The sequence below is a fragment of the Hydractinia symbiolongicarpus genome, chromosome 3 (assembly GCF_029227915.1).
Source record: "Hydractinia symbiolongicarpus strain clone_291-10 chromosome 3, HSymV2.1, whole genome shotgun sequence".
Lineage (NCBI taxonomy): Eukaryota > Metazoa > Cnidaria > Hydrozoa > Anthoathecata > Hydractiniidae > Hydractinia > Hydractinia symbiolongicarpus.
The window spans coordinates 7,611,402-7,624,022 of record NC_079877.1 but is presented as its reverse complement, the minus strand read 5'-3'; the positions used below and the strand labels follow the sequence as shown (position 1 = coordinate 7,624,022).

Genomic DNA, 12,621 nt, shown 5'->3' with positions numbered 1-12,621 from the left:
AAATGACTTATTTATCTTAACTTTTAAACAAAGCGCTACCACAGCGCATAGTGTAATCGCTGAGTTCCAGCAATCATGTCAAATTAAAGAGAATGTTATTTCTTCTAGTCATAATGGCTCATTTATTACATTTATAAGGTCAAAGTCCAAAATCAGTTCAATTAAGTCTCACAGTCAATCCTTTCTCTGTTGAAAGCGATACAACTTAGTAATATCGGAAGAAAATCACTGAATACATGCTGGTACGATTATGTGACGCAACCGTTTTAATTCAAACGGATTGACACGGTTAGAAAGTCAATGAAATGTAGTTTTTGAAACTGTCTCTATTTCTTCAGCGTGCGATAACGGCTAGGATTGTTTCCACCGTAATAAATGACTTATTTATCTTAACTTTTAAACAAAGCGCTACCACAGCGCATAGTGTAATCGCTGAGTTCCAGCAATCATGTCAAATTAAGGAGAATGTTATTTCTTCTAGTCATAATAGCTCATTTATTACATTTATAAGGTCAAAGCCCAAAATCAGTTCAATTAAGTCCCACAGTCAATCGTTTCTCTGTTGAAAGCGATACAACTTAGTAATATCGGAAGAAAATCACTAAATACATGCTGGTACGATTATGTGACGCAACCGTTCTAACTCAAACGGATTGACACCGTTAGAAAGTCAATGAAATGTAGTTTTTGAAACTGTCTCTATTTCTTCAGCGCGCTAAAACGCCCAGGATTGGTCCCACAGTACAAAATGACTTATTTATCTTAATTTTTAAATAAAGCGTTTCCACAGCGCCCAGTGTAATCGCTGAGTTCCGGCAATCATGTCAAACTAAGAAGAATTTCATTTCTAGTAGTCAAAATGACTCATTTATCACATTTATAAGGTCAAAGTCCAAAATCAGTTCAACTAAGTCCCACAGTCAATCGTTTCACTGTTGAAAGCGATACAACTTAGTAATATCGGAAAAATATCACTAAATACATGTTGGTACGAATGTGTGACGCGACCGTTTTAATTCAAACGGATTGACACCGTTAGAAAGTCAATGAAATGTAGTTTTTGAAACTGTCTCTATTTCTTCAGCGTGCGATAACGGCTAGGATTGTTTCCACAGTAATAAATGACTTATTTATCTTAACTTTTAAACAAAGCGCTACCACAGCGCATAGTGTAATCGCTGAGTTCCAGCAATCATGTCAAATTAAGGAGAATGTTATTTCTTCTTGTCATAATAGCTCATTTATTACATTTATAAGGTCAAAGCCCAAAATCAGTTCAATTAAGTCCCACAGTCAATCGTTTCTCTGTTGAAAGCGATACAACTTAGTAATATCGGAAGAAAATCACTAAATACATGCTGGTACGATTATGTGACGCAACCGTTCTAACTCAAACGGATTGACACCGTTAGAAAGTCAATGAAATGTAGTTTTTGAAACTGTCTCTATTTCTTCAGCGCGCTAAAACGGCCAGGATTGGTCCCACAATACAAAATGACTTATTTATTTTAATTTTTAATTAAAGCGTTTCCACAGCGCCCAGTGTAATCGCTGAGTTCCAGCAATCATGTCAAACTAAGAAGAATGTCATTTCTTGTAGTCAAAATGACTCATTTATCACATTTATAAGGTCAAAGTCCAAAATCAGTTCAACTAAGTCCCACAGTCAATCGTTTCACTGTTGAAAGCGATACAACTTAGTAATATCGGAAAAATATCACTAAATACATGTTGGTACAAATGTGTGACGCGACCGTTTTAATTCAAACGGATTGACACCGTTAGAAAGTCAATGAAATGTAGTTTTTGAAACTGTCTCTATTTCTTCAGCGTGCGATAACGGCTAGGATTGTTTCCACAGTAATAAATGACTTATTTATCTTAACTTTTAAACAAAGCGCTACCACAGCGCCCAGTGTAATCGCTGAGTTCCAGCAATCATGTCAAATTAAAGAGAATGATATTTCTTCTAGTCATAATGGCTCATTTATTACATTTATAAGGTCAAAGTCCAAAATCAGTTCAATTAAGTCTCACAGTCAATCGTTTCTCTGTTGAAAGCGATACAACTTAGTAATATCGGAAGAAAATCACTAAATACATGCTGGTACGATTATGTGACGCAACCGTTTTAATTCAAACGGATTGACACGGTTAGAAAGTCAATGAAATGTAGTTTTTGAAACTGTCTCTATTTCTTCAGCGTGCGATAACGGCTAGGATTGTTTCCACCGTAATAAATGACTTATTTATCTTAACTTTTAAACAAAGCGCTACCACAGCGCATAGTGTAATCGCTGAGTTCCAGCAATCATGTCAAATTAAAGAGAATGTTATTTCTTCTAGTCATAATGGCTCATTTATTACATTTATAAGGACAAAGCCCAAAATCAGTTCAATTAAGTCCCACAGTCAATCGTTTCTCTGTTGAAGGCAATACAACTTAGTAATATCGGAAGAAAATCACTAAATACATGCTGGTACGATTATGTGACGCAACCGTTCTAACTCAAACGGATTGACACCGTTAGAAAGTCAATGAAATGTAGTTTTTGAAACTGTCTCTATTTCTTCAGCGTGCGATAACGGCTAGGATTGTTTCCACCGTAATAAATGACTTATTTATCTTAACTTTTAAACAAAGCGCTACCACAGCGCATAGTGTAATCGCTGAGTTCCAGCAATCATGTCAAATTAAAGAGAATGTTATTTCTTCTAGTCATAATGGCTCATTTATTACATTTATAAGGACAAAGCCCAAAATCAGTTCAATTAAGTCCCACAGTCAATCGTTTCTCTGTTGAAGGCAATACAACTTAGTAATATCGGAAGAAAATCACTAAATACATGCTGGTACGATTATGTGACGCAACCGTTCTAACTCAAACGGATTGACACCGTTAGAAAGTCAATGAAATGTAGTTTTTGAAACTGTCTCTATTTCTTCAGCGCGCGATAACGGCTAGGATTGGTCCCACAGTACAAAATGACTTATTTATCTTAATTTTTAAATAAAGCGTTATCACATCGCCCAGTGTAATCGCTGAGTTAAAGCAATCATGTCAAACTAAGAAGAATGTCATTTCTTGTAGTCAAAATGACTCATTTATCACATTTATAAGGTCAAAGTCCAAAATCAGTTCAACTAAGTCCCACAGTCAATCGTTTCACTGTTGAAAGCGATACAACTTAGTAATATCCGAATACTTTCGCAAAATACATGTTGGTACGAATATGTGACGCAACCGTTGTAACTCAAACGGAATTATACCGCCAAGAAATCAATGAAATGTAGTTTTTGAGAATGTCTTTTTTATTCTTCAGCGCGTGCTAACTGTAATATCGGAAGAAAATCACTAAATACATTTTGGTACGAATATGTGACGCAGCTGTTGTAACTCAAACGGATTGACACCGTTAAAAAGTCAATGAAATGTGGTTTTGAAACTGTCTCTATTTCTTCAGCGCGCGGTAACTGCTAGGATTGGTCCCACAGTAAAAAAAGACTTATTTATCTTAATTTTTAAATAAAGCGCTACCACAGCGCCCAGTGTAATCGCTGAGTTCCAGCAATCATGTCAAATTAAGAAGAATGATATTTCTTTTAGTCAAAATGGCTCATTTATTACATTTATAAGGTCAAAGTCCTGAATCAGTTCAAATAAGTCGCACAGTCAAAGGTTTCACAGTTAAAAGCGATGCAACCTAGTAATATCAGAATACTTTCCCTAAATACATGTTGGTACGAATATGTGACGCAACCGCTGTAACTCAAACGGATTGACACCGTTAGAAAGTCAATGAAATGGAGTTTGTGAAACTGTCTCTATATCTTCAGCGCGAACTAACGGCTAGGACTGGTCCCACAGTAAAGAATGACTTATTTATCTTAATTTTTAAATAAAGCGCTACCACAGAGCCTAATGTAATCGCTGAGTTCTAGCAATCATGTCAAATTAAGAAGAATGTTATTTCTTGGAGTCCAATTGTCTCACTTATAACATTTATAAGGTCAAAGTCCAAAAGCAGTTCAATTAAGTCGCACAGTCAAACGTTTCACAGTTAAAAGCGATGCAACCTAGTAATATCCGAATACTTTCGCTAAATACATGTTGGTACGAATATGTGACGCAACCGTTGTAACTCAAACGGAATTAAACCGCCAAGAAATCAATGAAATGTAGTTTTTGAGAATGTTTTTATTTCTTCAGCACGTGCTAACGGCCAGGATTGGTCCCACAGTGGGAAAATCTTATTTATCTAACTTTTTAAATAAAGCGCTACCGCAGAGCCTAATGTAACCGCTGAATTCCAGCAATCATATCAAATTAAGAAGAATGTTATTCCTTGGAGACCAATTGGCGCATTAATCACATTTATAAGGTCACAGTCCAAAATCAGTTGAATTAATTCCCACGGTCAATCGTTTCACTGTTGAAAGCGATACAACTTAGTAATATCTGAAGAAAATCACTAAATACATGTTGGTACGATTATGTGACGCAACCGTTGTAAATCAAACGCATTGACACCGTTAGAAAGTCAATGAAATGGAGTTTTTGAAACTGTTTCTATTTCTTCAGCGCGAACTAACGGCTAGGATTGGTCCCACAGTAAAAAATGACTTATTTATCTAAATTTTTAAAAAAAGGTTACCACAGAGCCTAATGTAATCGCTGAATTCCAGCAATCATGTTAAATTAAGAAGAATGTTATTTCTTCTAGTCATAATGGCTCATTTATTACATTTATAAGGACAAAGCCCAAAATCAGTTCAATTAAGTCCCACAGTCAATCGTTTCTCTGTTGAAAGCGATACAACTTAGTAATATGGGAAGAAAATCACTAAATACATGCTGGTACGATTATGTGACGCAACCGTTCTAACTCAAACGGATTGACACTGTTAGAAAGTCAATGAAATGTAGTTTTTGAAACTGTCTCTATTTCTTCAGCGCGCGATAACGGCTAGGATTGGTCCCACAGTACAAAATGATTTATTTATCTTAATTTTTAAATAAAGCGTTACCACATCGCCCAGTGTAATCGCTGAGTTCCAGCAATCATGTCAAACTAAGAAGAATGTCATTTCTTGTAGTCAAAATGACTCATTCATCACATTTATAAGGTCAAAGTCCAAAATCAGTTCAACTAAGTCCCACAGTCAATCGTTTCACTGTTGAAAGCGATACAACTTAGTAATATCCGAATACTTTCGCAAAATACATGTTGGTACGAATATGTGACGCAACTGTTGTAACTCAAACGGAATTATACCGCCAAGAAATCAATGAAATGTAGTTTTTGAGAATGTCTTTTTTATTCTTCAGCGCGTGCTAACTGCCAGGATTGGTCCCACAGTAAGAAAATCTTATTTATCTAAATATTTAAATAAAGCGCTACCACAGCGCCCAGTGTAATCGCTGAGTTCCAGCAATCATGTAAAATTAAGAAGAATGATATTTCTTTTAGTCAAAATGGCTCATTTATTACATTTATAAGGTCAAAGTCCTGAATCAGTTCAAATAATTCCCACAGTCAATCGTTTCACTGTTAATAGCGATACAACTTAGTAATATCGGAAGAAAATCACTAAATACATTTTGGTACGAATATGTGACGCAGCTGTTGTAACTCAAACGGATTGACACCGTTAAAAAGTCAATGAAATGTGGTTTTGAAACTGTCTCTATTTCTTCAGCGCGCGGTAACTGCTAGGATTGGTCCCACAGTAAAAAAAGACTTATTTATCTTAATTTTTAAATAAAGCGCTACCACAGGGCCCAGTGTAATCGCTGAGTTCCAGCAATCATGTCAAATTAAGAAGAATGTTATTTCTTGGAGTCCAATTGTCTCACTTATAACATTTATTAGGTCAAAGTCCAAAATCAGTTCAATTAAGTCGCACAGTCAAACGTTTCACAGTTAAAAGCGATGCAACCTAGTAATATCAGAATACTTTCGCTAAATACATGTTGGTACGAATATGTGACGCAACCGCTGTAACTCAAACGGATTGACACCGTTAGAAAGTCAATGAAATGGAGTTTGTGAAACTGTCTCTATATCTTCAGCGCGCGCTAACGGCTAGGATTGGTCCCACAGTAGAAATGACTTATTTATCTAAATTTTTAAATGAATCGCTACCACAGGGTCCAGTGTAATCGCTGAGGTCCGGCAATCATGTCAAATTAAGAAGAATGTTATTTCTTGGAGTCCAATTGTCTCACTTATAACATTTATAAGGTCAAAGTCCAAAATCAGTTCATTTAAGTCGCACAGTCAAACGTTTCACAGTTAAAAGCGATGCAACCTAGTAATATCCGAATACTTTCGCTAAATACATGTTGGTACGAATATGTGACGCAACCGTTGTAACTCAAACGGAATTATACCGCCAAGAAATCAATGAAATGTAGTTTTTGAGAATGTCTTCATTTTTTCAGCGCGAACTAACGGCTAGGATTGGTCCCACAGTAAAGAATGACTTATTTATCTTAATTTTTAAATAAAGCGCTACCGCAGCGCCCAGTGTAATCACTGAGTTCCAGCAATCATGTCAAATTAAGAAGAATGTTACTTCTTGTAGTCAAAATGGCTCATTTATCACATTTATAAGGTCACAGTCCTAAATCAGTTCAAATAATTACCACAGTCAATAGTTTCACTGTTAAAAGCGATACAACTTAGTATTATCCGAAGAAAATCACTAAATACATTTTAGTACGAATATGTGACGCAACTGTTGTAACTCAAACGGATTGACACCGTTAGAAAGTCAATGAAATGTGATTTTTGAAACTGTCTCTATTTCTTCAGCGCGCGATAACGGCTAGGATTGGTCCCACAGTAAAAAAAGGCTTATTTATCTTAATTTTTAAATAAAGCGCTACCACAGCGCCCAGTGTAATCGCTGAGTTCCGGCAATCATGTCAAATTAAGAAGAATGTTCTTTCTTGGAGTCCAATTGTCTCATTTATCACACTTATGGGGTCAAAGTCCAAAGTTAGTTCAATTAAGTCCCACAGTCAATCGTTTCACTGTTAGAACGATGCAACCTAGTAATATCCGAAAAATTTCGCTAAATACATGTTGGTACGAATATGTGACGCAACCGTTGTAACTCAAACGGAATTAAACCGCCAAGAAATCAATGAAATGGAGTTTTTGAAACTGTTTCTATTTCTTCAGCGCGAACTAACGGCTAGGATTGGTCCCACAGTAAAAAATGACTTATTTATCTAAATTTTTAAAAAAAGGTTACCACAGAGCCTAATGTAATCGCTGAATTCCAGCAATCATGTTAAATTAAGAAGAATGTTATTTCTTCTAGTCATAATGGCTCATTTATTACATTTATAAGGACAAAGCCCAAAATCAGTTCAATTAAGTCCCACAGTCAATCGTTTCTCTGTTGAAAGCGATACAACTTAGTAATATGGGAAGAAAATCACTAAATACATGCTGGTACGATTATGTGACGCAACCGTTCTAACTCAAACGGATTGACACTGTTAGAAAGTCAATGAAATGTAGTTTTTGAAACTGTCTCTATTTCTTCAGCGCGCGATAACGGCTAGGATTGGTCCCACAGTACAAAATGATTTATTTATCTTAATTTTTAAATAAAGCGTTACCACATCGCCCAGTGTAATCGCTGAGTTCCAGCAATCATGTCAAACTAAGAAGAATGTCATTTCTTGTAGTCAAAATGACTCATTCATCACATTTATAAGGTCAAAGTCCAAAATCAGTTCAACTAAGTCCCACAGTCAATCGTTTCACTGTTGAAAGCGATACAACTTAGTAATATCCGAATACTTTCGCAAAATACATGTTGGTACGAATATGTGACGCAACCGTTGTAACTCAAACGGAATTAAACCGCCAAGAAATCAATGAAATGTAGTTTTTGAGAATGTTTTTATTTCTTCAGCACGTGCTAACGGCCAGGATTGGTCCCACAGTGGAAAAATCTTATTTATCTAAATTTTTAAATAAAGCGCTACCGCAGAGCCTAATGTAACCGCTGAATTCCAGCAATCATATCAAATTAAGAAGAATGTTATTCCTTGGAGACCAATTGGCGCATTAATCACATTTATAAGGTCACAGTCCAAAATCAGTTGAATTAATTCCCACGGTCAATCGTTTCACTGTTGAAAGCGATACAACTTAGTAATATCGGAAGAAAATCACTAAATACATGTTGGTACGATTATGTGACGCAACCGTTGTAAATCAAACGCATTGACACCGTTAGAAAGTCAATGAAATGGAGTTTTTGAAACTGTTTCTATTTCTTCAGCGCGAACTAACGGCTAGGATTGGTCCCACAGTAAAAAATGACTTATTTATCTAAATTTTTAAAAAAAGGTTACCACAGAGCCTAATGTAATCGCTGAATTCCAGCAATCATGTTAAATTAAGAAGAATGTTATTTCTTCTAGTCATAATGGCTCATTTATTACATTTATAAGGACAAAGCCCAAAATCAGTTCAATTAAGTCCCACAGTCAATCGTTTCTCTGTTGAAAGCGATACAACTTAGTAATATGGGAAGAAAATCACTAAATACATGCTGGTACGATTATGTGACGCAACCGTTCTAACTCAAACGGATTGACACTGTTAGAAAGTCAATGAAATGTAGTTTTTGAAACTGTCTCTATTTCTTCAGCGCGCGATAACGGCTAGGATTGGTCCCACAGTACAAAATGATTTATTTATCTTAATTTTTAAATAAAGCGTTACCACATCGCCCAGTGTAATCGCTGAGTTCCAGCAATCATGTCAAACTAAGAAGAATGTCATTTCTTGTAGTCAAAATGACTCATTCATCACATTTATAAGGTCAAAGTCCAAAATCAGTTCAACTAAGTCCCACAGTCAATCGTTTCACTGTTGAAAGCGATACAACTTAGTAATATCCGAATACTTTCGCAAAATACATGTTGGTACAAATATGTGACGCAACCGTTGTAACTCAAACGGAATTATACCGCCAAGAAATCAATGAAATGTAGTTTTTGAGAATGTCTTTATTTCTTCAGCGCGTGCTAACGGCCAGGATTGGTCCCACAGTAAGAAAATCTTATTTATCTAAATATTTAAATAAAGCGCTACCACAGCGCCCAGTGTAATCGCTGAGTTCCAGCAATCATGTAAAATTAAGAAGAATGATATTTCTTTTAGTCAAAATGGCTCATTTATTACATTTATAAGGTCAAAGTCCTGAATCAGTTCAAATAATTCCCACAGTCAATCGTTTCACTGTTAAAAGCGATACAACTTAGTAATATCGGAAGAAAATCACTAAATACATTTTGGTACGAATATGTGACGCAGCTGTTGTAACTCAAATGGATTGACACCGTTAAAAAGTCAATGAAATGTGGTTTTTGAAACTGTCTCTATTTCTTCAGCGCGCGATAACTGCTAGGATTGGTCCCACAGTAAAAAAAGACTTATTTATCTTAATTTTTAAATAAAGCGCTACCACAGCGCCCAGTGTAATCGCTGAGTTCCAGCAATCATGTCAGATTAAGAAGAATGTTATTTCTTGGAGTCCAATTGTCTCACTTATAACATTTATAAGGTCAAAGTCCAAAATCAGTTCAATTAAGTCGCACAGTCAACCGTTTCACAGTTAAAAGCGATGCAACCTAGTAATATCAGAATACTTTCGCTAAATACATGTTGGTACTAATATGTAACGCAACCGCTGTAACTCAAACGGATTGACACCGTTAGAAAGTCAATGAAATGGAGTTTGTGAAACTGTCTCTATATCTTCAGCGCGCGCTAACGGCTAGGATTGGTCCCACAGTAAAAATGACTTATTTATCTAAATTTTTAAAAAAGGGCTACCACAGAGCCTAATGTAATCCCTGAATTCCAGCAATCATGTCAAATTAAGAAGAATGTTATTCCTTGAAGACCTATTGCCTCATTTATCACATTTATAAGGTCACAGTCCTAAATCAGTTCAAATAATTACCACAGTCAATAGTTTCACTGTTAAAAGCGATACAACTTAGTATTATCAGAAGAAAATCACTAAATACATTTTGGTACGAATATGTGACGCAACTGTTGTTGCTCAAACGGATTGACACCGTTAGAAAGTCAATGAATTGTGGTTTTTGAAACTGTCTCTATTTATTCAGCGCGCGATAACGGCTAGGATTGGTCCCACAGTAAAAAAAGACTTATTTATCTTAATTTTTAAATAAAGCGCTACCACAGCGCCCAGTGTAATCGCTGAGTTCCGGCAATCATGTCAAATTAAGAAGAATGTTCTTTCTTGGAGTCGAATTGTCTCATTTATCACACTTATGGGGTCAAAGTCCAAAGTTGGTTCAATTAAGTCCCACAGTCAATCGTTTCACTGTTAGAACGATGCAACCTAGTAATATCCGAAAAATTTCGCTAAATACATGTTGGTACGAATATGTGACCCAACCGTTGCAACTCAAACGGATTAACACCGTTAGAAAGTCAATGAAATGTGGTTTTTGAAACTGTCTCTATTTATTCAGCGCGCGATAACGGCTAGGATTGGTCCCACAGTAAAAAATGACTTATTCATCTTAATTTTTAAATAAAGCGCTACCACAGCGCCCAGTGTAATCGCTGAGTTCCAGCAATCATGTCAAATTAAGAAGAATGTTATTTCTTGGAGTCCAATTGTCTCACTTATAACATTTATAAGGTCAAAGTCCAAAATCAGTTCAATTAAGTCGCACAGTCAAACGTTTCACAGTTAAAAGCGATGCAACCTAGTAAACTTAGTAAAACTTGTTGTTTAACTGTTGACAAATGGAGTTTCAAAATATTGTTTTAAATTCTGTTAAAGAAATACATAGAAGGAAAAAGAAAGCTGACTATGACAGCATAGTAACTAACACAAAAGACTTGCATCCTGAAATTATTGAGCAAACGCAAAAAGATTTATGTCAACAGAATATATTAAACAAAACGGAGAGAAATGGTACAGAAAGTTATTTATTTGTAAAACAAGTAGAAGAGGAGAAAGAAAATAGCACAGACGAATCTTTTTCAGAGGAAAAGAAAGATGTTGTTGACGATTTAATCGAAGATAAAAGTGGATATCTGTACGAGGAAGAAGTTAAAAATTTTGGCCAGTTCATTAAATTTAAAAGTTTGACAACACAGGTTTGCGATTTAAAAGAATTTATTTCGTATAAACTGAGCAAGATCGGGGACAACTCGTCAAATATTTTAATTAAACAACTGAAGAGTGAAATAGATTTCCTTAAAGAAGAAATAAAGGATTACAAAAAATTGGTTAGCGAAATTTTAAACAGTAATCAACGTGATCATTCAGTTGAAACGTGTAAACATGTGGAACCGATTAAACAGCATAATCAATGGAACAACGTAATCAAAGGTCCCTCAAGGTTTTCTACAAATAAAGTTAATAGAAATGAAGAATTACATCATAACAGATTTAACGACCTAAGAGTTGAAGTTAATGACGATTCTAATCAACAAAGTTGGGGTGATCAGGATTGTAATTTTACGAAGGAGAGTCAAAATACGCACCACGTAGATGTTAACAACCATATTCGTTCGTCAAATATCTTTAAAAATAATGTAACACACAGACGAAGACCCAACCCTGTTATCAATCCGTTTCCCGAAAGAGATCAATTAGCTACGAATCTTGAGCATCAAAATGTACACCATTCTAAGAAGATACGGATAATGACCGATAGTATACCAAAAGGTATTCGAGTGAAAGAATTTAATGAGCAAATAAAAAATGGAAATGTGAGATTTAAGATATTCCCAGGAGCAAGTGTCGAAAACTTAAATTATTACGTACAACCAACACTGGAACAAGAAAAACCTGATATTGTCGTTATCCATGTAGGAATCAACAATCTTTTATCAAGTCATCTAAATGCAGCGTCAGATAACAAAATTGCTGAACAGATCCTGGACATCGGAAAAAAATGTGTGCGTAACGGAGTAAAAAAAGTTTTTATCTCTGCCTTGGTTACGAGCAGACGTGTCGACTCTGATAGAATAAACAGTATTAACAAACTATTAAGAGAAGGATCCGATCTACACGGTTATGGCTACATCAGACACAACAATATCAGAGAAGAACACCCATGGAAAGATGGCATACATTTACGAGAGAATGGTAAGATAATGTTAGCACGAAATTTTATAGCTTTTATAAATAATTTTTTAGATCAGCAGGGGTATTCAATAGGCTTGGACTAGTTTGCGATGATAATAAATCTGATATTCCTGATGAATGTGTTGGGAGTCAATATAGAAATGATCAAAATCCGACACATAATTCTCACCAAAGTTCTTTAGATGAAATACATAAATTACGAATTAAGTACCCTTCCAATCCTCTTTTAGGCTATTTAAACATTAATAGTCTCAGAAACAAAATAATTGATGCAAAAGAAATTCTGACAAAATTTTCACCTGATTATTTTGTATTTGCTGAAACCAAACTAGATGAGAGTTTTCCAAACGAACAATTCTATATTGATAACTATGAAATTAGAACTAGAAAAGATAGGAACAAAAATGGAGGAGGGTTAATTGAATATGTTAAGAAAGGAGTAGCCT

General features: G+C 35.4%; 1 protein-coding gene across 1 annotated transcript; it reads left to right on the top strand.

Annotated features, from left to right (window-relative positions):
- The first annotated feature begins 10,821 nt into the window (after positions 1-10,821).
- Positions 10,822-12,247, top strand: LOC130636805 (uncharacterized). The gene is made up of 4 exons (XM_057446651.1): positions 10,822-11,107; positions 11,195-11,989; positions 12,081-12,175; positions 12,227-12,247. The coding sequence occupies exons 1-4, from the start codon at positions 10,822-10,824 to the stop codon at positions 12,245-12,247; spliced, it is 1,197 nt and encodes a 398-aa protein (XP_057302634.1).
- The last annotated feature ends 374 nt before the right edge of the window (positions 12,248-12,621 follow it).